We start from the raw sequence: 27,996 nt of genomic DNA, 5'->3' as shown, positions 1-27,996 counted from the left end.
AGTTATACTTGGGCGGTGCAGACTACCCATCTCCAAAGTAAGGTAAAGGTAAAGGGACCCCTGACCATTAGGTCCAGTCGTGGCCGACTCTGGGGTTGCGGCGCTCATCTCGCTTTATTGGCCGAGGGAGCCGGCGTACAGCTTCCGGGTCATGTGGCCAGCATGACTATGCCGCTTCTGGCGAACCAGAGCAACGCACGGAAACGCCGTTTACTTTCCCGCCAGAGCGGTACCTATTTATCTACTTGCACTTTGACGTGCTTTTGAACTGCTAGGTTGGCAGGAGCAGGGACTGCGCAACGGGAGCTCACCCCGTCGCGGGGATTCGAACTGCCGACCTTCTGATCAGCAAGTCCTAGGCTCTGTGGTTTAACCCACAGCACCACCCGTGTCCAAAGTACCAAATGTTTATGCACATGTAGTCTCGGGTGTCAGACCTCTACCCCAAAAGGTGTGCCCCAGCCCCTCTATTGGGTAACCCTGGGGGAGGGAGACACGGAGCCTCTGTACATTATTTTGACAGGTATATGCATTTTATGCGCCCCCACCCGCCCAATATGTGCATATGGTTTGTTGGACAATTGCATTGCAAAAATCAAAGAAGTGTGAGTTCCATAGGCTTGCCATGTTTTGGTTCGCTTATTGCATTGGGTAGTGCAGATTAGGCAGGTTTGATGTGAAATGTGAATTAATGAGAATTTCTCTCCCATTGCTGGCTTGATGCAAATATTTGCTTTCACCGCTGCTGTCAAAGGGAGTAACCAGTTCATAGCGCTCAATTGGTGTGTGGCAACAACAGACGGTTTATGAGTTTGCTTTCTTCTTCTTCGCTTCCTGTCCCGTTTCCCCTTGTGTCTTGTGTGTTTTAGATTGTAAGCCTGCAGGCAGGGACTACTTTGTTTTAATGGGTTGTATGTAAGCCACTCTGGGGGCATTTTTGGCTGAAGAGCAGGGTGCAAATGCACTAAATGCAATACATACATACATACATACTGACAGTGGGTTTTTTCTGGGGGGATGCAGGGATACGCATACCCCTAAACATTTTGTGAATCTAAGTTTGGCCTCATTGAGGGGCAGTATTTCAATATGAGTAGGAAAATTAGAGTGTCCCAAAACATTTTTTTAAAGAAAAAAAAGCACTGCATACTGATTTGCTATCTGTTTTATTCCAAGAGGCAGCAAGACATCCCTTATTGTGGGGTGCACTTAAATGTTAATATAACAATGTGGGTGCAAATGACACCTCCCTATGTTCCCTTGTTAAATCAGCCCTTTATATAGAAACACAAATTTTCGTCTTGGATTGAACCAAGGCAAAGCAGGTGCTCTCCCACTGAGCCAAAGCCCTTCCCCAGTGGCTGAGATTTCACTTTACCCAACTGCTCAGTAAGCAAAAAATGTATGGCTACCAAAAAAAAGGGGGGGAGGGAAGGCAAGAGGTTCCCAGTGCCCCACCCAGTGCCAAAGATTTCTACACCAGCCCCTAACAACATCCCTGGAGCTTGTGTAGATAACTTTGGGGGTGTTTTTAAGTGCACCCCTACTTTTTCAGGAGCAAAATGTTATTGGGGATGAGGTCAAGTCTGTAGCAAAAGAATATTACTTGGAGCATTGAATCACTGAGATGGGGGTTCTGCTGCTCCTGTTTTTGGTCAAGGATGTGGAACCAGGCTGCTTCTCTGGGAGAATTGATGTTGTAATACCCCCCCCCCCGAAAGGCAAATGGGTGTTTCCTGCCACCCTGTCCACCTTGCCAGATCACCTGGTGCCAAAGCCAATGATAGGCAGAGTCAACTAATGCTTGTTTTGTGCCCATCCTCCCCACCCCCCCAACTAAGTCTACAACGGCACCACTGAGGCTAAGGATGATGGAGATGATAGCCAGGGCCACCAGCCGCCCCTGAACTGGCTGTAAGTAAGAAGGCAGGGCGGGTGGGGGCTGATGGAAAATGAGGGTGGGGCAGTGCCCCATTTTCCCTAATGAACCAGCCTCTGCTGCCCTGCTGTGGTTTGACATGGTACAGTCCATCCAACCTCTCAGAGGACTCTTTCAACACCTCATGAGCATCTCATTCTGCAGGGTGTGCAACCTAAGCCTTGGACAACGTCATTCCAAGAGTGCCTTTTTTGAACATGAAAGTGAGTCATCATAAGCCAGTTGACGGCAGCGCTGTCTTTTTCATTTCTTCGGGATGCTCATCTTTCTTCCTGTAATGGATGGGAGCGTTTGGAGAGAGAGAGAGAAAATCAGATATGATTTGGAGAGCGTTTTTGGTATTCAAATAGAATTTAAAATTAACTTGCCTTTGGAGGGGAGTGTTTCATTGCACACAGCAGGGTTTCTGAATTTGAGAACTGTCATTTTAAGGTGACACAGAACCTCTTAACAGCTCAGAGCAGGTAAGATTCCTCTAGGGGCACAGCAAAGACAGAACTGCGAGTGGAACCTGAAACTTTTACTGCTTGCTGCAAGTTGGCAGCCCCATTCAGACATATTTTTATTGTGCATTCATGATTATTTGTGCTCATGGTATCGGGGTAGTTATATGCACCCTGCTTTTAATACTATTTGCACCTGCAAAAGTTTTGGGGCAGACATACTGCTTGGTTTCCAATCAATGCCCCTTACCTTCTTGCTGAAATCCCACAGCCTTTTATACATCAAATGTTCTGGTTGTTGTTGTTTTTTGTCCAGCCTTTGTCGGACAATGATGATAATGAGGTGACATTGGGGAAGCAGCACAGAGCAACTAATAAAGCAGAATGAAGTATGGATGGCGTTGTATCAATTCATGTGCTGTTATGGCATTAGTGGCATGCTGCAGAGCACACTTTCTCTAGAAACCTCATGGGGAAGCAAGATGTTGCAGTGTTAATGCTGTGAAGCCTCTCCATCCTCTGTTCAGGTTGTTTATAGGTGTACATAAAGGCATATATCCCAAAGACATTGCAGTCTCTATTGACTGGCCTCCTAAGGAAATCGAACCCTGGGTATGTGCTGGGACCCCCAGAATCTCTCGCTGCTTGGATATTGGGGTAATGAGCAACAGTACTAGGTAATAGATTTTTATACCTGAGCTAGAAGCATAACAATTGACAAAATTGGTTTTTTGTTTTTTTGTTTTTAAAAGAGACTTTATATTCCTCTGCTCTGGCAAAGCTGTTCACAAAAAGCTGATTGCTTTCCCATTTCACAGCCCACAAAACCAGCAAAAAAACATATGTGCAATCTTTGAAAATGCGTTTTGAATGGACGCGTTTTGCCGCTGTTTACGTAGAGTGTTCTGGCTTCTAACAGATTGCCGGAGTCGTTTCTAGATGCTTTTTATCCAGAGATAGATGATATGCTTAATAAAACATCTGCTATGCTATTGTTAATTAGGGATTGGAAATAGTGTCTATGCAAAGGGAGAGAAAGAAAAAGAAAAGAACCCACAACTGGAGATATATTTCAAGTTAGGGAGTAGTGGAATATCATTATTTAATGAGATGGCAACTAGCTGTAGTCTTGGTCGGATCCTGGCACACTCAGGAAGGCAGGAAGTATTCCAGCTAAAAGCACATGCCTATTAATGTGGACTTGTTCAGGGCTGACCACAAGCGTTTCTTTCTCAAGATCCAAAGGCTGTTCCTATGTTTCTTGTTGAAGCATGACCTGGGAGACTTGGGTTCAAATTCCTACTCAGTTATGAAGCTTACTGGGTGACCTCGGGCCAGTCACTGTCTCTCTGCCTGGCTTACCTCACAGGGTTGTTGTGAGGATAAAATGAGGAGGGCAGAACCACGTACACCACCTTGAACTCCTTGCCACTGGGGAGGGGAAGGTGGTGCATAATTAATAATAAATTCCTGGGCGGCAAAGAGGCAGGGGTGCTAACTTGAATAAAAAATTAGGGATGCCCAGGTAAGCCCTGCCCCCCATAATCGATCACATGACACGGTGCACGCATACTATTTGAATGGCAATGGCCATCAACTTTTGGGGGCCCCAGTCCCCCTCAAATATTTTATTGAGGGGCCCAAAAACCCCTTAAGGGACACAGGTGGTGTTGTGGGTTAAATCACTGAGCCTAGGGCTTGCCGATCAGAAGGTCGGTGATTCGAATCCCTGTGACGGAGTGAGCTCCTGTTATTGAGTCCCTGCTCCTGCCAACCTAGCAGTTCGAAAGCACGTCCAAGTACAAGTAGATAAATAGGTACTGCTCCGACGGGAAGGTAAACGGTGTTTCTGTGCGCTGCTCTGGTTACCAGAAGCGGCTTAGTCATGCTGGCCACATGACCCGGAAGCTGTACGCCGGATCCCTCGGCTAATAAAGAGAGATGAGTGCTGCAACCCCAGAGTCGTCCGCGACTGGACCTAATGGCCAGGGGTACCTTTACTAAAGACCTTTTGGCCCCTAGGAGTTGGCTCCTATGCAAGGAGGTATGGGCTGCATGGAGGCACTAAGGGTGCCAATCTGATGGTGCATCCATAGAATCCTGACCCCGCTGCCACCTTATTGCATCCAAATAAGGTCCGGTGATGCCAGAGCTGCCAGGGTGGTTCTGTTGTGCCACACTGGCTCCCACTCATCTGCACATCTCAAGACGAATGTATGGACTGGGACGTAGCTATCCGGCAGGCAAAGCTCTCAGTATGGTCTGAAGGCACACAAGGCTACCCCCTTGCTAAAGCCCAGTGGGTCCTGGTTTGATTGGTGCCTGGAACAGGGAGCTGCCTTACTCTGGATCAGACCACTGGTCTATCCGTGTTTGTCGCAGTGCTTTTCTAGATGGATGTGTGTAGAAAATAGCCTAGGAACATAAGAAGAGCCTTTGGATCAGACCAGTAGCCCATCTAGTCCAGCATCCTGTTCTTACAGTGGCCAGGCAGATACTGGTGGGAAATCTTGAAGCAGGATCAAAGCACAAGAGCCGGTTTTCAGCAAGTGGTACTTAGACGTGTTGGCCCTGATCACGGAGGCAGAGTACAGCCATCCTTGCTAATAGCCATGAATAGTCTTATCCTCTAAGAACCTTATCCTTGGCACTACTTCTGCACAAAGGCAAAATTAGCCTTCGTCGTTCCACTCACTTTTGCCCCTGGCCCTTCCCATCACTGGTGTCTGGCCCCCAGAAGGTTGCCTAAAAGGTAATGTGGCCCCCCTGCAGTTAGGCCCCTCTGTTCTTCTGTATTGTGTTTCTGTGCTGCATCTGTGCAAGCGGGGTGGGGGGGGGTGGGGGTAGGGTAACGAAGCAGGCAAATTGCTGTATTTTCTACTGCATTCTCTATGAATGCGGGTTGCATTTTGCGATGTGACAATTGAGAACCTGAATTTTACTGAGCCGTAGTTTGCAGTGCAGATGTCTCTTTACGGGCCCAGCAATTTAGAAGGCGAAATGAACATTGCATGAGAGATGTTTTATAGTGTCGCAAGCAAAAATAAATAAATAAATAAATGAAATAAATGGCCCTCATAATTGCCGGCTGATTGAATCCACGTGAAAGTTTTATACAGATAGATGTTGTTTACTAGGATGTTTTCATAGGGTGTAATAAGGCTTGCATTGATATTTCATTGCAGAATAATCAATGTGTGAGTGAAACATGACAAAATTATGACCGGGGAAAGAGCATGCTGGTGTTTTATTGTGGTTTCAAAGTGCGGATGTGATTTGTGAAGATACAGATTTTTATATTTATTTCTTACAGGAGTGAATAAAATAGGATTTGCAGTGAATGGCTTGCTAGCTAGCATTTGCTGATCTGCCTCTCAGGAATAAGAACACTCCTGTCCTTTGCCTTATGTAGTACATTATGAGTGGAAAGACCCTTTTTCGGCCTGAGGGACACATTGCCTCAGTGGTGGGTGGGGCCAGAGCCAACAGTGGGCAGGGCAATTTATGTGATTCTTGCCTTTGCACCTTTGACTGACAGAGGTTCTCCTGGATTTCAAGTAGGGGAATCTTTGTCACCCCAACTGGGAGATGCTGGGGACTTTCTTCATTTAAAGCACTGCTATACCACTGAACTACGGCCCTTCCCCAAAGGGTGGATGGCCATAGCTCAGTGGTAGATTATAATAATAATAATTTATTATTTGTACCCTGCCCATCTGGCTGGGTTTCCCCCGCCACTCTGGGCGGCTTCCAACAAAGATGAAAAATACACTAAAATGTCACATATTAAAAACTTCCCTGAACAGGGCTGCCTTCAGATGTCTTCTGAATGTCAGGTAGTTGTTTATCGCTTTGACATCTGATGGGAGGGCATTCCACAGGGCGGGCGCCACTGCTGAGAAGGCCCTCTGCCTGGTTCCCTGTAACTTGGCCTCTCGCAGTGAGGAAACCGCCAGAAGGCCCTCGGAGCTGGATCTCAGTGTCCGGGCAGAACGATGGGGGAGGAGACGCTCCTTCAGATATACTGGACCGAGGCCGTTTAGGGCTTTAAAGGTCAGCACCAACACTTTGAATTGTGCTCGGAAACGTACTGGGAGCCAATGCAGGTCTTTCAAGACCAGTGTTATATGGTCTCGGCGGCCGCTCCCAGTCACCAGTCTAGCTGCCGCATTCTGGATTAGTTGTAGTTTCCGGGTCACCTTCAAAGGTAGCCCCACGTAGAGCGCATTGCAGTAGTCCAAGCGGGAGATAACCAGAGCATGCACCACTCTGGCGAGACAGTCTGCAGGCAGATAGGGTCTCAGCCTACGTACCAGATGGAGCTGGTAAACAGCTGCCCTGGATACAGATTTGACCTGTGCCTCCATGGACAGCTGTGAGTCCAAAATGACTCCCAGGCTGCGCACCTGGTCCTTCAGGGGCAAAGTTACCCCATTCAGGACCAGGGAATCCTCCACACCTGCCCGCCTCCTGTCCCCAAAAAACAGTACTTCTGTCTTGTCAGGATTCAGCCTCAATCTGTTAGCCGCCATCCATCCTCCAACCGCCTCCAGACACTCACACAGGACCTTCACCGCTTTCACTGGTTCTGATTTAAAAGAGAGGTAGAGCTGGGTATCATCCGCATACTGATGAACACCCAGCCCAAACCTCCTGATGATCTCTCCCAGTGGCTGCATGTAAATGTTGAAAAGCATAGGGGAGAGGACAGAACCCTGAGGCACCCCACAAGTGAGAGCCCAGGAGTCTGAACACTCATCCCCCACCACCACTTTCTGAACACGGCCCAGGAGGAAGGAGCGCAACCACTGTATGACAGTGCCCCCAGCTCCCAGCCCCTCAAGACGGTCCAGAAGGATGTTATGGTCGATGGTATCAAACGCTGCTGAGAGATCCAGCAGAACTAGGAAACAGCTCTCACCTTTGTCCCTAGCCCGCCGAAGATCATCAACCAGTGCGACCAAGGCAGTTTCAGTCCCATGATGAGGCCTGAATCCCGACTGGAAGGGATCCAAATGGTCCGCTTCTTCCAGGCGTGCCTGGAGTTGTTCAGCAACCACTCGCTGAATCACCTTGCCCAAGAATGGAAGATTTGAGACTGGGCGATAATTGGCCATCGTGGCCACATCTAAAGATGGTTTTTTAAGAAGCGGTTTAATAACCGCCTCTTTCAGCGGGTCTGGGAAGGCTCCCTCACAGAGGGAAGCATTCACCACCCCACGAAGCCCATCGCCCAGTCCTTCCTGGCTAGCTTTTATAAGCCAGGATGGGCAAGGATCCAGGAGACAGGTGGTTGGCTTCACTCGTCTAAGCAGCCTGTCCACATCCTCGGAGGTAACAGATTGGAATTAATCCCACACAACTTGACTAGACAGGACTCTAGCACTCTCCCGCCCTGGCCCTGCTCCCACGGTGGAGTCTACTTCTTCCCGAATCTGAGGGATTTTATCTGCAAAAAACTTTGCAAAATCATTGCAGGAGATCATGTGGCCTGTACTGGGCCCAGATGTCGCAGGTGGTTCCGCTAAATTGTGAACCACCTGAAAAAGTCTCCTGCTGTTTTCTTCAGATGCAATAGAGGCGGCGAAGAAAGTCTTCTTCGCTGTCGCTATCGCCACTTGGTAGGCTCGACGTTGAGCTCTAACCTGTGTCCGGTCAGATTCGGAATGAGTTATCCGCCACCGGCGCTCTAGCTGTCTCAACGATTGTTTCATTGCCCTCAGATCCGTGGAAAACCACGGGGCTGTCCGGGCTCCATGCAATCGGAGAGGGCGCTTCGGAGCCAAACGGTCAATAGCCCTGGTTAACTCCATATTCCAGCGGGCCACCAGGGAATCGGCTGAAAGGCCATCAACATGGGATAAAGCATCCCCTACCACTCTCTGGAAACAATTTGGATCCATTTAGTGGCGGGGGCGGACCATCCGAATCGGTCCCACCTCCCTGCAGAGGGGATGGGTCGCAGAGAAGTCCAGTTGCACCAGGAAGTGATCTGACCATGACACTTCTTTCGTTTCGCTTTTACTTAGTGTCAGATCACCAACATCCATAGAGGTAAACACCAGGTCCAAGGCATGTCCGTGGCTATGGGTTGGGACAGACTTATTCAGGGACAGCCCCATGGAGGCCATGCTTTCCACGAAGTCCCGAGCAGCCCCTTGTAAGGTCGTGTCGGCATGGATGTTAAAATCCCCTAGGACAACCAAGCTAGGTGTCTCCAGGAGAACATCCGCCACAACCTGAAGCAGCTCGGGCAGGGAATCCTTGGTGCAGCGGGGAGGTCAGTACACCAAAAGGAATCCTGTACTGCCCCTATTGCCCAACTTCCAGAACATGCACTCGGAAAACTGGGTCTTCCCAATAGGACGCCTGGTGCAAACTAATGACTTCCTAAAAATCACTGCAACCCCCCCTCCCCACCCACATGACCTGGGTTGCTGTGCGTAAGAGAAACCTGGTGGACAAGCGGTGGCAAGGACAGGCCCATCTGCTTCATCCAACCAAGTCTCTGTTACACATGCCAGGTCAAGTCCTCCATCCATGATCAAGTCATGGATGGCAGTGATCTCATGAATCATTGACCTGGCATTGCACAGCAGCACCTTCAGGTCATGTGGGTATCCCTTGCTGATTCTAGTATCCATCCGGTCAGGACCAGACCCGGAGGCAGGGATAGTCCTCAGACAATGACTAAACCTGCCTCCTTTGTAATGACATGGTCTGGTCTTAGCATAACTCCTCCTCCTACCCGTGATCACTGAGATCGGTTGTCCCAGTGCATCCCCCCCCTGTGGAACATGCCCCAGCCATTTTGTTGGCTGGGACCTACTCCCCGGCAGCCCTGACCCCTCCCCTTAAGAACAAAATAACACCTTAAAAAACACACACAAAAAACCAATAAAACAATACAAACAAAAAACAGTAAAAATTACAAAAACGTAAAATCAAACAAATTCCCAGGCCCAATAAACATCCATCCCACCCCCACCCACCCCACGTACAAAAAATGCAAAAGAAAAATTTTAAAACATTTTAAAAGCACTCTGCACCCCTCCAGCAGTAACAGCAACTGTCCTAGTGAGGCCCGTCAGGCCCTGCCCTGGGCCAGGTGGCAGCAGAGCACAGCAGTCCCTGTGAGGCTTCAGGCCCTGCCCTGGGCCAGGTGGTGAGTGGCAGGAAGGAGCAGGGCCCCCAGACACTCACACAGGAGAGTCCGTTTTGTATGCAGATTGTCTGTTTTGTATGCAGAAGGTCCTAGGTTCAATCCCTGGCATCTCCAGACAGAGCTGAGAATGTCCCTTGCCTGAACTCCCAAAGAGTTGCTGTCAGTCATTGTGGACAATAGTGGACCCCATGGTCTGACTCCAACTAATTTATTTTCCTGTGTTCCTATGTAGCAATGGATCCTGTCAACTGCCTGAGGGTGCCGGGTGCCAACACTGGCCTTCTTTACCCCTGCTTCCTCCTTCCACAACATGCCATTCCAGAACTAGAGAACAAAGAAGGAAACACAGCTTACCCCTTCTGACATTGACAAGCCCTGTAGGACACTATGGAGATGGGTATCAGAAGAAGCAGGACTCCCAGGATGCCTCCTACAAGGATGGGAATAAGGATGTTCCTGGATGGTGCTGAATGGAGCATGTTGCGAGTGAATGCCAAAGAGCCATTGTTGGGTTCTGGATGGACTCCCAGGAGCTCACACATCAACGGGTAAATGTGGATGGTGTCAAAGGGTTCTGCCAAATAGCCCTTCTTGAAATCTGGACCAAAAGCTCTGAAGATGGTCTTCATATCCATGTCTTCGTTGTCAAATCCATGGTCGCCTTTGTTGACGTAGAGGATGAACCTCTGAAAAGAGAATGTAAGCACATTTCCAATGGTTTGTGCACTTATATTTATTGCGTGCCTGAAGTGCTCTTAGGTTTCTGGAGGAAAGTGCTTCCTTAACGATTCCATCTGGGTGCATAGCTAAGCAACACAGAATTAAATTATGGAATTTGTAACCGCAAGCTGTAGCAATGGGTAGCAGCACAGATGTGGGTTTTTTTTTGGGGGGGGGGGATACTACACAGCAATCATAAAGTGGGTGTGGGAAGTGGAGGGAGAAATGAAGGTGGACAATCCGCCTTTTCCTATGCCCTGCTGTGTTTGCGCAGAAGGTATTGGTGGTGGAGGAGACATTTTTCTTTCAGTTCTCCCAGACCCTTTCTCCTATTTTGTTGGGGGAGGGGGAGACTTTTTTCTTCCCATTGATTTCAAAGGGAGAGAAATAAACTAGATCAGCTCCAGGACTAGTATAATTCCCCCCCTGTTCTCATTAACAGAACCAAAGAATCATAGAGTTGGAAGGGATCATGAGGATCAATCTAGTCCAACCCCGTGCAGTGCAGGAATCTTATGCCCAATGTGGGGCTTGAACCCACAACCCTAAGATTAAGAGCCTCATGCTCTGCTGACTAGATGAACAGTTTGTGGGGGATTACACAGGGTTGTTTTTTTTTTTTAAGCACAGCACTATCCAAGGTAGCTGCCAAAAGGAAGGTTACCCTTTGGATGGATTCTTTGGGGATCTGCAAAACAGCCCCAGAAACTGTACAATAGCAATAGCAATAGCAGTAGCAGTAGCAGCAGCAGCAGGGACCTATGATTGTAATACAGTACTGAAAATATGCACTTTGAGTGTTCTATACTGTATTTTTATTGGTTTTCATTGTAAGCCCTTTGAATATTTTAACAGGAAAAATGTATTATTAAATCTAGATCTAAAAATGTGCCATGAGCATGCCATGTGTAACCCTCTGCAAACATGTCACTCTAGAGGAAATGTTGTGTGCAAGGAATAGATAGATAGATAGATAGATAGATAGATAGATGATAGATAGATAGATAGATAGGCAGAAGATAGATAGAGAGACAGACAGACAGACAGACAGGTAAATAGCTGTGCAATGTCAAAATGATTCATACAAAGCATGACCTCTCATAACCTCTCAGTTCTCATCACTGCCTGCCAAATGTTGGAAGCCTTAGGACTTGGTGCATCAGCCACTACATGTCACTATTGCTCCACTCGAAACTGGGCACCAAGTTCACATCCGTGGTTTACAATTCTAGCCTTATGCTTTGAAAACTTCAGACGTACACCTAAAAAAAGAAAGTATGATGTGTGAAGAGGTCTTTCATGCTTCAGGATGCATGAAATGTGTTAACTTGGTCTGAAGATCAGTCTACAGATGTCAGGGAACTGCCATCAGGACCAGAGGGAGAGAGCGGGCTCCGGAGGGGTCCCAGAGAGCGTCCCGGGATGGGGAGAGGCAGCCCAAACCACTAGCTAGATTCTGGGAGGAAGAATTTGGACCCACAGAGGACGAAGGGGACTTTGTGGGTTTTCCTGCCTCCGAAGAGGAGGGAGGGGAGGTGTCCGAGGGAGAGGAATCAGATTGGGAGGTTCAAACAGCAGGAAGAGATCCGAGCGGATGGGAGGCTGGTTTTGAATCCTCAGGAGATGATGACAGCTCCTTCAGGGGGTTCCCCACATCGTCGGCCAAGGAGATAGAGGAGGTGGTATCGGAAAATCGTGCCGGGGGTGGGGGGGTGGGGTCCTGGGGAGGAGGTGGATGTCAGGGAACTGCCATCAGGGCCAGAGGGAGAGAGTGGGCTCCGGAGGAGTCCCAGAGAGTGTCCCGGGATGGGGAGAGGCAGCCCATCTTCTGGGGAAGAGAATCAGCGTAGCACCAGTGGAGAAGGGGGGCAGATGGGGGAATCGGCGAGGCGGTCCCATGACTCCTTGCCAGGGACCAGCAGGGAGAGTAAGGGTCCTCCGCTGCCTACACCCTCCTTGCGCAGAAGGCTTCCGCGCAGGGAGAGTAGGAGGAGACTAGGCGTCAAAGAGCTTCTTTGCTGGAAGAAGTTCAAGAAACGCCCACTGACGGATTCTGCCAGCGATTGAGACAGCCACGGGTGAGTGGCTGTACGGACAGAAAAGGTTCACTCAGGCAACCCAGCCAGGTGTTGCACCGGTTTACGCACGAGCAACCCCTAGAACCATTACAGCATGTTTAGAAATAGCTTGTGGAACTGCAGATTGCACTGCTTGAAAACGCAGGCGGGCAACTGTATGACCGAAAACTAGCTTGTTTGGGGAAATGGCTCTTTATCTTTATTGATACTATTTTCACCATGCTCTTCAGCTGAAAAACAGGCCTGCAGAGCACAATTAGAGCCTGTTGGATCAGGCCAATGATCTGTCTAGCCCAGAATCTTGTTCTCGCAGTGACCACTCAGATGCCCCGTTGAGGACCAGAGCTCAAGAGCAGTCTCTCCTCTTATGGATTCCAGCAACTGGAATTCAGAAGCATTTCTGCCTCCAAGCAGCTTACAAATATAAATAATGACTTGCACTCTGAAAGGCACAACATAAATGGCAAAGGGATGGGGGAGAGAGGAGGAAAAAGCAAACTCAGGCACCCATGGGACCGCCTCTCCTGGTATGTCCCGCGGAGGACCTTAAGGTCCACAAATGACAACATTTTGGAGGTCCCAAGTTGCAAGGTGGTTAGACTGGTCTCAACTAGGGCTAGGGCCTTTTCAGTACTGGCCCCGACTTGGTGGAACGCTCTGTCACAAGAGACCAGGGCCCTGCGGGACTTGACATTTTTCCACAGGGCCTGCAAGACAGAGCTGTTCCGCCTGGCCTTTGGTTTGGACTCAGTCTGACCTTCATGTTTCCCTCCCCTTAGGGTTTTGATCTATGGGCTACTTTTAAAATGAGGCTGCATTTTAAATTGCATTTTAACCTGTATTTTAAATTGCCCCCCCCCCCAATTTACTGTAATTTTACTGGTGTTAGCTGCCCTGAGCCTGGCTTTGGCCGGGGAGGGCAGGGTATAAATAAAATTATTATTATTATTATTATTATTATTATTATTATTATTATTATTATTATTATTTCTTAGTTACAGAGTTCTTGTAAGGACTAACCAGAATATGGGTGGATTGGGGCATGCAAGGAGAGGAGAAAGCAAACATTGATGAGCTCTCTGCTGAGTGGGGAATGGACCTGCTTCCCATCCCTTCCTCAGTCTGCTGCAGGCTCATGCAGGATCTCCTGCCAGGTGACAGCTGTGGGAGGAGAGACCCTGGAGTCCCATCTCCTCCTCTGCTATAGGCTGGCCACCTCCTTGACATGCCATCAGGCAGTTTTTAAAACAGAGATGCATCTATTCCCCCTTCTCACCGCTTCCATACCAGGAGGGTAATAGTATGTACTTTTTCTGAATATGTTTTTAGGTTCTATGCACATTTTCATTTTGGATACAACAAGCTCAGTGGAGCACACCATTTTGCAATGGAAATATTTCCATAGGACGCAAGCCCAGGTGGTGAGCTTTGCCATGCATTCCACTTTGCAGATCTTTGGAATTTCTTGGCTCTCCAGGTTGCAGCATGCCTGAGAGTTTGCCACATGGGGGCGCAATCAGAAGGAAAAGATCCCAAGGCGAAAGTGAGAGTAAAAAGCCATGCTGTGCGCTTACTGTCATTTCCCCACAAAAATTGTACTAGTCTTTACAATGTTTTGAATTTTAACCACCATTCTGAATAGCAAACATTTAAGATCACAGCTAGTGGAGTGTGTATTTTGCATAGGGAGAATTCCATCAGAAATTGAAATGGGAGCATAAATTGGCTACGATTTGCATATTCAGTAATGGAAATCGCACAGTCAAATACGAGCAGTGTTCAGTATTGTTTTTTTTCTTTTAGTCCATAGTCTTTATGTTAAATAATATATTATTTCTTTACGTTGCATCTGATGTTTCCCTTCCACTGAAATTGAAATAGTTTCAGCCACAGTGAATAGTGGGATGTAGGTTTTAGTGGAAGCTGAAGTACAGCAGAAGGTTAACAGTGCTGAGTGCAATGAACATAAGATGGAATGGAAATCTCTGCATGTTGATATGTCTAATAGTGCACCTCAACATGTAAAGCTTCTGTCCATTATTACTTTGGGCTGCCTGCACGGGCCAGGTATGGTGGGTGCTGCCGTTTATTTCCTCATTCCCTTTCATTTATGAATCCTTTCCTATGAAACATCTTAGAGGGATAGAACAATAAAAAATCAGGGGGGGGGGAATAGAACAAACCAAGTTCATATATAAAAACAATTAGTTCCACAACATTTGGAGGACCACTGGTTCCCTTCCCTTGAATTATGGCGGTTGGAGGATGGATGGCGGCTAGCAGATTGAGCTTGAATCCTGACTATACAGAAGTACTCTTTTTGGGAGACGGGGTGGGCAGGTGTGAGGGACTCCCTCGTCCTGAATGGGGCAACTGTGCCCATGAAGGAGCAGGTGCGCAGTCTGGGAGTCATTTTGGACTCACAGCTGTCCATGGAGGTGCAGGTCAATTCAGTGTCCAGGGCAGCTGTCTACCAGCTCCATCTGGTACACCAGCTGAGACCGTACCTACCTACAGACTTGTCTCACCAGAGTGGTGCATGCTCTAGTTATCTCCCGCTTGGACTACTGCAATGTGCTCTGTGTGGGGCTACCTTTGAAGGTGACCCGGAAATACAACTAATCCAGAATGCAGCAGCGAGACTGGTGTCTGAGAGTGGCCGTTGAGACCATATAACACCGTTCCTGAAAGACCTACATTGGATCTCAGTACGTTTCTGAGCAAATTCAGAGTGTTGGTGCTGACCTTTAAAGCCCTAAATGGCCCTGGCCTAGTATACCTGAAGGAGCATCTCCACATCCATCATTCAGCCTGGACACTGAGGTCCAGCACTGAGAGCCTTCTGGCAGTTCCCTCACTGTGAGACGTGAGGTTACAGGGCACCAGGCAGAAGGCCTTCTCGGTAGTGGTGCCTGCCCTGTGGAATGCCCTGTCATCAGATGCCAAGGAAATAAACAACTACCTGACTTTTAGAAGACAGCTGAAGGCAGCCCTGTTTAGAAAAGTTTTTAATGTTTGATATTTTATCATATTTTTAATATTCTGTTGTGAGCCGCCCAGCGTGGCTGGGCAAACTCAGCTGGATTGGCGGGGAAATTAATAATAATAATAATAATAATAATAATAATAATAATAATAATGTGCATTTGTTAATATGGCATTTTACTTTGAAAAGATCCCAGTATTATTGCACGGAGTGGAAACCACATAAGGAGACCCCTGTTGGATCAGGCCAGGGGCCCATCTAGTTCAGCATCCTGTTCTCAGAGTGGAAATCTGGATGCCCCAGTGGGAAGGCATAGCCAGGACCTGAGTGCAATAGCACCTCTCCTCTCTTAGGTTCCCCAGCAACTGGTATGTAGAAGCCATGATTTCATAATGAACTTACCCCATTGACACTGTAACCTGAATCTCCATAAACCAGGATTGGCAAAACCCGTTCATGTTGAGCGTAATGGAAATGCTCAGGAAACTCTCCCTTTTTATACACTTTGAGATGAGGGTGGGCATTTTTCAATGCCTGATAGATTTCCTCTTCTTTACCCGGTTTGGGGAGGATCATGCCAAAGCCACCGTAGTCTACGATGTCAAATTTCACCAGGTCTCTGAATTTAATGTAGTTGCTCAGCATGATCTCAGTAACTTCCGGTTTCTTTTTGACCGTGGTCATTCCATGATCGGACGTGATGATGACATTGAGGGTCTCCTTCAAGCCGTGTTTTTCAATCGCTTCAAGGAGGTAACCGATGGTCCGGTCAATCTGTCGGATGATCGTTTTCCTGTCTTCAGTCTCTGGGCCAACCATGTGCCCCACCTTGTCAGGTTCCCCATAATAAAGTGTGACAAAATCAAAATCTTCCTCGGTGAACCATTTCATGACGATATCAATGTTTTCCCTCCACTCTGTCTCGTTGCTGTCAGGGTGAGTAAAGGACTCAACCAAACTCCTTTGGACTCCCTGGCCACTGTAATTGGCACCTCCACCGGGATAGTGAAATGAAGCTGTTTTTTTTCCCTAGTGGAGAAAAAATGAGGGGTTTTTTAAATTAAAAAACGGGGAGTTCAGGGAATATTCTTAACTGTGTGAAGGACAAGAAAAATCAAGCCAAAGCATCTTTCTTCGTTGTTGCAACCTGAATGCAAACATACTTCAACACACTCTGAAGCTGCTTCCAGACACTTGTTTATTGAAGATGTTTGTTAGTGCAAATGCCACCTCCTTACTATCAGTGTTTTGTGGAAGGGATTCAGCTGCAATAATGTAAATTTAGAGTCACACAATTGTAGTGAATAAAAGTGCTCCAGTGTAACAATTCCACTTTTTGTTTTTTTTTAAATTGGACTCTTTCAGTTAGGACAGTGATGGACATTTGCATAGGCCTCATTGAGCTCAATGGGACTTCTGCTTAAACACGAATAGGATTTAAAGGAACAAGACAGGGATGTCCGTTGTCACCACTATTATTCATTACTGTCCTGGAGGTCTTGACAAAAAACCTGCGGGGCATCTACAACCTTGAAAGGTATAAGAATTGGTGTAAAAAAGTATAAGCTAAAAGCCTTTGCAGATGATTTGGTCCTAACATTAGAAGAGCCACAAACCAGTGTAAGGGAAGCACTGGGAAAAAATGAAGAATTTGGGCAGTTGGCAGGTTTTAAGTTGAATAAAGGAAAGACAAAAATGTTGATGAAAAATATGAATAAAGGAAAATTAGAAGAGATGCAACAGGAATTTGGAATTATGGCGGTCAAAAAAGCTAAATTTTTAGGAATTTGGCTAACGCCCCAGAATATTAATTTGTTTAATGACAATTATGTTTCAACATGAAGAGAAATTAAAAGTGATTTAGAAATATGGAAAAGATTAAATATGTCATTGTGGGGCAGAATATCCGCTATAAAGATGAATGTTCTACCCAATATGTTATTTCTTTTTCAAATGATTCCAATAATTAAAGGAACAGGGCAATTTAAGGATTGGCAAAAGATTCTATCAAGATTCATCTGGCAAGGGGAAAAAAACAAGGATAAAGTTTAAATTATTAATAGACAAAAAAGAAACTCCTTGCCAGATTTGAAGCTCTACTATGAGGTGTCCTGCTTGTGTTGGTTGAAAGAGTGGATAACATTGGAGAATACAGATTTATTGGATTTAAAAGGTTATGATAACAGATTTGGGTGGCATTTGTATTTGTGGTACGATAAAGTAAAAGTGCATAAAGGATTTCTAAACCACGTGATAAGAAAATCAATTTATGAAGTATGGGATAGATATAAAAATCTGTTAGAATGGAAAACACCTTAGTGGCTATCTCCAACAGAAGCACTGACTGTTAAAAAATTAAATATGGAAGAGAAATGGGCCACTTATGGTGAAATGTTGATAGAAACAGAGAAAGGATGGAAACTCAAACCATATGAACAGATAGGACAAATGTTTACTGGTTGGCTGCAATGTTACCAAGTAAATGATATATTTAGTGCTGACAAAAGGAATTGCGGATTTGAAAGTAAGAAATCTAAATTTCAAACCGAACTGCTGGAGGGTAAAGTTAAACTGTTGTCAAAGATGTACAACTTTTTGTTAAAATGGCATACTAAAGACGAAAAGGTGAAAGAAGTAATGACGAAATGGGCTATAGACTTTGGGCATAATATCCAGTATGAATCTTGGTCAAAATTATGGAATCAGAATTTAAAATTTACAGCATTTATGGTACATTGAAAGAAAATGTAATGAAAATGATGTATAGGTGGTATTTGACTGGCCAAAATATATAGGATGAAAAATAAATTATGTTGGAAATGCAATGAAAAGGATGGAGACTTTTACCATATGTCGTGGACTTGTGATAAGGTGAAAACGTTTTGGGAAATGGTCTATAATGAACTAAAAAAGATGTTAAAATATACCTTCCCCAAAAAATCGGAAGCGTTTTTGCTTGGGTTGATGGGAGAAGAGATTGCAAAAGTAGACCAAAGACTATTTATATATGCCACCACTGCAGCAAGAATTTTGTTAGCCCAAAGGTGGAAATCACAAGAATTACCAACAATTGAGGAGTGGCAGATGAAGATGATGGACTATGCGGAACTAGCCAAACTGACTGTGAGGATCCGGAACCAAGCCAGCGAGAAATTCCAGAGATTGGAGTAAATTTATTGAGTACTTGAGAGACCATTGCAAAAATGTGAAGACATAGCAGGATTGACATAAATTCTGTTACACAATATAAAAATAGTATCTGAACATGGATAATAGAAGGATTTGATATGTATTGAAAAACAGAAACTGACAGCAGAAATGCGTATACAATTTTTTAGGAAATTGGAAACCAGTTGAAGGGAGGGAGGGAAGTCACAAGCTCGGTAGATCAAATGCTTTTGAATGGCTATCATAATGTTGTCATATTTTATGTTTCTGTTTTATTACTGAAAATAATAAAAATTATATTAAAAAAAAAACACGTATAGGATTACGCCATAAGGTAGAAATTTCCTCCACATATGAAATGCCTGTCAAATCAGAGGTAACATCTGCCATAAATTATACAGAGTAATTTTATTAATTCAATTAATTTCAGAGTAGCACCAGCCAGATTATTATTATTATCATTATTATGCTTATCATAATGTTCTTACTGACATTTAATATGCCATTTTGGGGCTGAGAAAAGGTCAAAGCTGATTTAAAACCCAACTTCACAAAAACAGGCAAATCCTGCCAAGGAATGAAAAGATCAATCTGAGTTCATAATACTGTCCAGGTACAGTAGACGCTTGGGTCGCGAACGTGATCCGTGTGGGAGGCACGTTCGCAACCTACAGCGTTTGCAACCCGCAGCGCTGCATCTGTGCATGTGCGGGTCACGATTCGGCGCTTCTGCGCATGACGCGATTTAGTGTGTCTGTGCATGCGTGAGTGCCAAAACCCGGAAGTAACCCATTCCAGTACTTCCGGGTTCGGCGCGGTGCACAACCCAAAAACGCGCAACCTGAAGCGGCTGTAACCCGAGGTATGATTGTACTAAGGATAGAGTCCAGCTTGTAACATCAGAATCTCCATTGTGATATCTGGCACACTTTGGGATACCAGTTCCACATTTTTGTAGTTTCACAATGCAATCCTGGTATGTTTACTCAGAAGTTAGTCCCACTGTGCACAATAAAGGCTAATTCCAGCTGAATGCAAACAGGATTGTCATCTCAAAATGGAACCCTATACATTTCTACTCAGAAGTAAGTGCCATAGCATTCAAGGTTGTCCCTCTGGGTGTTGTGGGATTACATTGAACATTACAGAGTTACAGGACCGGGGTGGGGTGGGGGTGGGAATAGACAGATCCCCATCCCCAAAGAGTTTACAATCTATACTTTCCCTGTATAAATTAAAACATGGCAAAGTGATGGCTAGCCTAATGTGCTAAATTTCCATGCACAAGGAGCTGTATCTGCAAACTTGCTACCCATGCCCTACCAGAACTGGCGGAGTCCTGAGAACAGTTTACCCCTTGATCCCAACTATCACTGCATAAAATGACTTATGAATTTCAGGCACTGGGGTGTACATACATCTATATTAAGACGGGGCACCCTTTTCTGCTAGAGGGCCACATTCCCATCTAGGGAAGCTTTTGGGGGCCACATGCAAAAGTGGGTGGAGCAACAAATGTTTATTTACTCATATATCTCTGTCCTCCATGCAGACAAGCCAGAAGCATCACCAGAGTTCAATGATGTTTTCCAGCCTGCCAAAAACTATCAAAAGGGTGTGAATCAGGGTTGGTGAGGGGTTTGACATGGGGAAAAGGGTGTGGCTGGTGAGGGACCATCTCCTAGGAAGAGTTCCAAGGGTGAACTAGAGAAGCCTGGAGTCTGAGGCTCATCTCCCTCCAACTTATATGCATAAAGAGGCCCAATGGAGGGCAGTGACTATGCTGTCTTCCTCCCCCTCTTTATCCCCAGAATTGTACCTTGGAGAGCTTTGACGTCTGGCTCCAGATCTTTTTAACCCAAGTAGCTGAATTCACATTGAGTCAAAACCTGGCAGGGGAATTCCTCCTGTTCTTATTTCCAACAAAACAATTTAATAAAGCTCAATAAAAATATAATTATGTAGAAACAAGAGGGTATTTACTGTTCTTGCCTCCCCATTTTATTAACATAATCAACTTTACTAGCAGCTATAAAATTTGCGATTATTACCAGTTTTACTGGGAATGTTATTTTCTGTTAATATTGCTGCTTTCTTTTATTGCAGAGCGTCACAGACATTCTTATTATTCCTCAAAGTTGTGAATTGAGGCAGCTGGCAGGTTTGCGGGGCTGTTTCCACCCACCCCCTTTCCTGATCGTACCCTTTGCTTAAACTAAAGTGCTTTGTAATTTTGGTTTCTCCTGCTTTTCACTTTGAAGGCTGCTTTCAATTTGACATAAGCTAGATTTAACCTTTAGCTGCACAAGCTCTTTAAAATTCCTGTTCCATGTGTCATTCGAATTAGCATCACTCTTCCCCGCACCCCCCCCCATGCAAGGGCAAAGAAACTGTAGCTACATTTTCCTTTGCTAAGAGAAAGAGTGGAAGTAGTGGAAATACAGAAAAAGAAAAGAAAAGAAAGGGAGTTATATTGTTTGGCTGGAGATTTACAAGGTCACTGTTTCTCTTGACATTCTATTTAGTCTTCTGCTAAACAGCGTAACATATCTTTAGAGAAATACTTCAAGGCTCTCATATATCAATGCATTTTCAAAAAAGAAGAAGAAAGAAATTAGATGTATTATGTTTAATCTCTGAGTTGCTAGAGTGACATTTGCTGAGACCAAATTCCTTTGCCTTGAATTCAAGACACATTTTGTCTTTTCCAAAGCAATCAGTACATGGGCTTTCAACGGACTAAGGGATGTTCAGCCCTTTCATTGTCTCCCTCTGAACTTATCAACCAACCAACCAGTCGATCAAGAGGTAAATAATATGTGGTCAGGAAATTCTGGCAACCAAACCTGGGCTCTTGACTCTCTGTGTAGGTTTAGGAACAAAAGAACTACCTGCCTGGATCAGGCCAGTAACCCATCTAGTTCTGCACCTTGTTATCAGAGTGGTGAATCAGATCTCCACAGTGATCAGGGCCCAGTGCATTTTGGCACCTGAGGCAAACTGCAAAATAGCATCCTAATGGCAAATGCTATTTGACAGTGGAAGAGGCTGCCTCTGGTGTGGCTGTGATGATCATGAAGGAACTCTGCACTTCTGATTTGGCCACTACATGACTAGTTGTAAGTTAAGAAAGAAGTAGGAAGGTGAGGACTGGCTGAGGGCACATTTACCCTAATGGACCACCCTCTTTGGGTTAACTTAGCCCTTCATTACATGAGTCTACAACAGCCTATTTCTTTTCCAGTGTTTCCCATGGAATCCTGGCAATATGGATTCTGTCAAAGAAAAACCATTAGACTTGGCCAGAGGTTAACACATTTATCTCCAAAGAAACACGCCCAAATTGGAGCAGAGTGGGAGGGACTGGTATCTTGATGATTAATAAACCCAGTTTTGTCCAAATCGCATGCAGAGTCAACATTTCTCTGAAAATGATGTAGGTGATGCCACATAAGGTGAATCGCTTTGCTGATCTTCAGCTATCAGCAGGCTGTAACCATTTGGGATTCCTAAAATGGGCATTGCCTAGTCATTGTTCATGTGATTAAGAAGTAATGACAATCTTTTGGACTACTGAATGATGAGAGATGGTTCTGGAAAGCTGGATTTGCCCAGAATTAAGTGTGCTTTCTGTACAAGTGTTGACAAGCTCAGCAGTGAAGAAGAGGAGGGATTCAGGTGATAAGTAATAAAGGAAATATGAAGCTCAGCTGTGTCAGAGGCAAGAAATTGGCCAAAAAACTGAGAGTAGAGATGGGAGAGAAATCATAAGAAAATAACATGCTGGATCTGGCCAGTGGCCTGCCTAGCTCAGGATCCTGTTCTCACAGTTGCCACCCTAATGCCTGAGCACACGATCACTTTCCCCTCCTGTGATTTCCAGCAACTGGTATTCAGAAGTGTTACTGCCTCTGACCATACATCCACATAAAGATTCTTTCAGGCCATCTGTATGTACGGGTTCTTCTTATAGGATAAGGAACACAAGAGTTTTTAATTAAAAAACAAAGACACGCCACAATGATGCTGATTCAGTCGTGCTGTTTGCAGATCCCTGGGTTTTTCTGTATAGAAAGGTGTGAACACCATCCACAGAGGTGGAGGAAGGGGGGCGGTCTGCCCCGTGTGCTATCTCTGAGGGGGGTGACAAGAAGGCACCCTGTGGGAGACTTGCCCAGCTGTCCTGGGAGTGGCAACGCGAGCCGCCGCCATTGTGCCACCACAGCCATGTGCAGAAGATCCCTTCGCCACCGCTGCAGCTGCAAGCGGAGAACCCCTCCACTGCCACCACGAGCAGAGGATCCCACTGCGGCGCTGTCGGCAAACCGCCTGGCAGCGCATGTACAGTGCTGCTACGTACAGCGCATGCATATGTATGGCGCTGTATGTAAGGCGCTGTATGTAAGGCGCATGCGCACGAGCTGCCAGGCAGTTTGCCCCGCCCCCAACACCCTGCACTGGGTGCTGGTTACCCTTTGATCGCCCCTGACCATCCATCAGAGTAAACGGCTTTGCTGATTTAACCTTGATCATCCTTCAGTCTACATCTACTTGTTCATCACATGAACTTATGATGATCCTGCTGGATCAGGTCAAAAGCCTATCTGGTCTAAATTCTTGTTCAAACAGTCAGGTGCCTGTGAGATACCCTCAAGCAGGACGTGAGCACAAGAGCCCTCTCTCCTCCTGTGGTTTTCAGCAGCTCATATTGAGAAGCATTAATGCCTCTGATGGTGGAGGCAGAGCATAGCTAGTTGCTACTAATAGCCTTCCCCGTGAAAATGCAACCCTTGATCCAGAGAAACTCAAGCATGCCCTCGGACAACTCATTATAGCAATATAATCCTTGCTCTGGATCCAGTACCTGGTTTTGAGCTGTGATCCACAGTGGCAGAACTCCATTGTCCCACCATTCGGTCTTGTTCTGTGTTTCTTTGTGGCTATACTTTCTCAGAGTCTCCGTATTGAACATCATATTGTGGATGACACCATGGTCTTCAATCCAGCGGCCTAGGTTTGGAAAAGAAAAAGGATGAAATGGGGTAAGAAAGGTGGGTGTTCTGTTGTGACTGTGGACTCACTGCCCCATAGGTGACTGGGGCTCCTGATAGTATGTCCCCCACTTCTGCAGTAGTATGATACTTGACTCACTTACTTGTGTGTTCTAGACCTATCTGTTCTGCTGCCATCTTGAATACAGAACAATTTTTGATAATGAGCCAGTGAGAGAGACTTCAGGCTCTGAACATTTCACCACTTCTGCACTTTATTAGTGCACACTATATTGCATCCTAGAATGAATTTCTGGCAAAGATAATCTTTTTTAACCAATCACATTCAGATACTAATTAAATCATTATCTGAGTAATGTATTTACTTTACGGGAAGTTCTTTTTAATGAGGAATATTAATTAAAACCTGTTGGATGGCTGGTAAGCATATAAGCATATCTGCTTGTCTGTTTTAATTAATTCCCAGTAAATAATGAGACCATATAAACATGCAATTGCATTACAGATTTTTAGAGCTGTGTTGAACATAGCAATATATATATATATATATGAGAGAAACCTTTTTGTTTCTGAGTTTTAAACCTCAAGGGTGGAACATCTGCCTTGCAGGCAGAAAGTCCCAGGTTCAGTTTCCAGCATCTCCAGATAGGACAAGGGAAGACTCCTGCCTGAAACCCTGGAGAGCTGCTGCCAGTCCGTGTAGACAATACTGAGCTAGAGGGACCAATGGCCTGACTTGGTATAAGGCAGCTTCCTGTGCTCTTCTGTTATCCCTGTGTAATCAGTCTTCCATATCATAATCATGGATGTTTCCTGGAAATATCAACATACATGCATAAGGCAGGTTGGCCATCACTTGGTCACACCAGACTTCTTTTATGATCATAGGATGGGTGCTTTCAGCCATGACTTCCTGGGCTCTCCTCTTCATGGAGAAAGGTAACTTCCAAAGATACTCTCCCTGGAACCACAGCTGCCTGCCTTGAGTTCAGACCTGGGTGGTCATGCGATCTACTTTATAGATGGTAGTCCTCTATTGGAAGGTACTCAGAGGACAGTCCCCCTGCTGGTAGGACTTTCAGGACCATGCCTTGTTTAATAATAAAGAACTATAAGGATAGAGACCAGGAGATGTGTGTGTGTAATTTCTGTGTCATGGTGGCCACCAATTTGGATGGCTTTAAAAGAGAATCAGACAAATTCAAGGAGGAGAAGCTATCATTGGCTACCAGCCACTAAGGCTATGTTCTGCTTCCATGGTTGGAAGCAGCAATGTTTCTGAATACCAGTTGCTGGAAGCCACAGAGGGGAGAGTTGCTGTTGTGCTTGGGTCCTGCTTCTGGGTTTCTCACGGGGACATCTGGGTGGCCACTGTGAAAACAGGATGGTGGCCTTGATGGGCCATTGGCCAGATCTAGGAGGACTCTTATTGTGTTCTTACAAGTAGCAGCAAGGGGAGGGCTACTGCCTGTGGACTTCCTGGAGGAATCTGATTGGCCACTGTGCGAAGAGGATGCTGGACTAGGTGGGCCTTTGGTCTGATCCAGCGGGGCTCCTCTTCTCTCACAGATTAGCATGCTCAACTCTATATGACACTCTCTATCCCTAGCGATGCACTCTATTTTGGGAGATGAATAAGTGGGCACCCTTGATTTGGGCTTTGAACAGGGTGAGAGAGGCTCTGTCTGAAATAACAGAAAAGGCTAAAAACTGAGAGGGAGGACCATGAAGAAGGTGGTGGGGGTGGGGAGAGAAGCCTGGGACCAGCCTTGGCAGAAATCAGCAGAGGAAAGAGAGAGTTCAGATTCATTGTGGGCACAGGGCACTGCCTCTGCTAAATTAACTGCTGAGCGATAGACTTCTTAGCAAAAGGCCAAAGCTTATAGTATTCAGATGCACTATAAATAATGATCTACCCAGAGAATGAGTCACAGGATCTGGCAGGGAAGAGAGAAAACAACAGCTTTGGTCTTGGAGAATAAAGTTCTAAGCAACAAATATTGAAGCTGGAAATAGACATCCCATGATATTGGGCCACTAGCCAGCCAAACGGCATAGGAAATAGAGGCGAATGTTTGCCAGGTTTGAATCAAGAGCCAGAACAGTGGCAGTGTGGTGTAGTGGTTCGGTACAAGGTCCCAGGAGACCAGGGTTAAAATCCACACACAGTCATGTGTCTGGGTAGGGTTCTGAGCTTTGTAGGCACAGAGGAAATGCCTCATGGGCTCCATTGACTGCTCCCCACACATAAAGTTTTTAGCCTTGAATGCTTTCATTTAATTAGGATTGACTTCCACCATATCTATTTGCAATAAGAATTATCAATTTTCCTCAGCTTTCAAAGCTATTTGTTGGCAATGATTGATTAATTAATTAATCAAATCACCCACCTTCCTGTCCTGGAAACGGACCTTATAAGGTGGCTGACTACTGTGATGGAACATCTAACAATAACGTAATATAAACACAATGACAACTTAAACTTCTTTCCTAAAGGATTTTTCCGAAAGCCTATACAATTTCCCCATTGATAATTCTGTAAGGTGTTCTACTGCAGCAAGGTCAGTCAAAGCTGAAGCCAAAACAAAGTTGAATTGGAGGCCTCTGCAACGACTGCACCATCCCCCTTTCTAAGAGATGCCCCTTTTCTTAACATTTTTTTTTTTCCTTTTTGCAAAGAGCAGAAGGATCATTACAAGGTAGTTGCTTAATTGGTCCCTGAACTTGAAGATAAGATTTTATCTTGAGTTATGTAAGGTTTATCTCTTGGTATCTGATAAGGGCTTTGATTAACATGCACACATACACACACCCTTTACAGATTATTCTTTCCTTGGAGGCAGTCACAGGAGTCATATACCAGAAGGGTTATTCCACCCCCCCCACTCTTGTTTTATTGGTGAAATCAGTTCATTGGAATGGTGAAGCTATGTGAACAGATCTACTAGTAAATTAAAAATTGTCCAGTAGCACCTTAGAGACCATCTAAGTTTGTTCTGGGTATAAGCTTTTGTGTGCATGCACACTTCTTCAGAAAGCATGCAAGCTACTAGACATTTTTTTATTTATTTCGACTGTGTCAGACCAACACAGCTACCTACCTGAATCTAGATCTCCTAGTAGAAGAAGCAGTGTTTTGTCTCCCTGCACCAAACCCCTGCTTCTATTACCTGTTCTGTTCACATAGCTTCACTGTAACAATGACCTCTCCCTGTCAGATGAGTTACGCTGGAGAACGGACAGCAGGATTGTGATCCTGTTAGTTCTTCTAGACCCCTTGGTTGTTTTTGATGCTGTGCCATTGATTTTGTTATCCTTTTGGACCATTTGCCTAGCATTGATTATATGATGGTTTCAGTTCTTCCTGGACGAACATTTCCAGAAGGTGGAGCTCTTCCTGAACCCCATAGCAATTGCCTATGTGGCACCACAGCAGTTGATATAAATCTCTGATACCAGTATGCTGTAGTGCCTAGGGTGTAAGACCCTGGGAGACCAGGGTTCAAATCCCCAGTCAGCCATGAACTCACTGAATGACCTTGAGCCAGTCACTGCCTCTCAGCCTAGACTACCCCACAGGGCTGTTGTGAGGATGAAATGAATGTGGGAGGGAACAATTTACACCACCTTGAGCTCCTTTGAGGAAAGGTGAGCTATAAATGCAAGAACAATGCTATTTTAGCATCTATGTCAGGGTTGGGGAACTCGAGCCTGGGAGCCAAGTGTAACTCTCCAGACCTCTCTATCCCTTTGAACTTACACCCCTTCTCAACCACACCTTTCCCCCCAGGCCACACCCCTCAGCAGCCCTGCTTTGCCCCCTCCTTGAGTGTTTTTGCCTGGCCGGAATGTGCCCTTGAACTCTGATAATGCCTCTCGCTTGCCTGGTCCCAGCAAATGGAATTCCTCAACTTGCAATTCCCAGCAATTGGCATTCAGAGGCATACTGTCAGGCGGTGGAGGAACCAACCCCCGCGGCAGGTTGCCAGGAACGGACGGGACAAGGAAAAGTCCTTACCTTAAGGTCTGCCAGACCTTAAACTATATTATGAATCAGCTGCTTTTTGCTGGCTGAGAGAATGGCTGCTTCTTGAAAACACTGATGTGTTGGATTTAGAAGGTTTTAATAATGTATTTGGCTGGCATGCATATTTGTGGTATGATAAGGTAAAAGCACATAAAGCGTTTAAAAATCACATTGTTAGAAAAGCATTGTTTAATGTTTGGATAAGATATAAGGATTTGTTAGAAAAGAAAACCCCAAGATGGTTGTCACCAATGGAAGCGAAGGCACAGAAAAAACTCAATATGGAGGCCAAATGGCCAAAATATTGGGAAATTTTGGAACAAGATGGAGACAGAATAAAATTGCAGAGCTTTGAAAAATTGAAAAATAAAGTGCGAGATTGGCTTCATTATTACCAAATAATGGAGGCATACAACTCGGACAAAAACGTTGGCTTCCAGGTGGAAAAATCAAAATTG

The 27,996-nt window shown here is 45.5% G+C and overlaps 1 protein-coding gene across 1 annotated transcript in view; it reads right to left on the bottom strand.

Moving 5' to 3' along the window:
- Nucleotides 1-1,149: 1,149 nt before the first annotated feature.
- LOC309329481 (ectonucleotide pyrophosphatase/phosphodiesterase family member 7-like) overlaps nt 1,150-27,996 on the bottom strand; it is a 29,780-nt gene continuing 2,933 nt past the window's right edge. The window contains exons 2-5 of the mRNA XM_081840317.1: nt 23,364-23,509; nt 15,734-16,360; nt 9,902-10,233; nt 1,150-2,211 (exon numbers count right to left, since the gene is read on the bottom strand). Coding sequence (XP_081696443.1) covers nt 2,151-2,211; nt 9,902-10,233; nt 15,734-16,360; nt 23,364-23,509 — 1,166 coding nt within the window. The 3' untranslated portion in view covers nt 1,150-2,150. The remainder of the gene's footprint in view (nt 2,212-9,901; nt 10,234-15,733; nt 16,361-23,363; nt 23,510-27,996) is intronic.

The sequence above is a fragment of the Podarcis erhardii genome (assembly GCF_964252035.2).
Source record: "Podarcis erhardii genome assembly, chromosome: 14".
NCBI classification, from domain to species: domain Eukaryota; kingdom Metazoa; phylum Chordata; class Lepidosauria; order Squamata; family Lacertidae; genus Podarcis; species Podarcis erhardii.
This window is presented reverse-complemented; position numbering and strand designations above follow the sequence as displayed.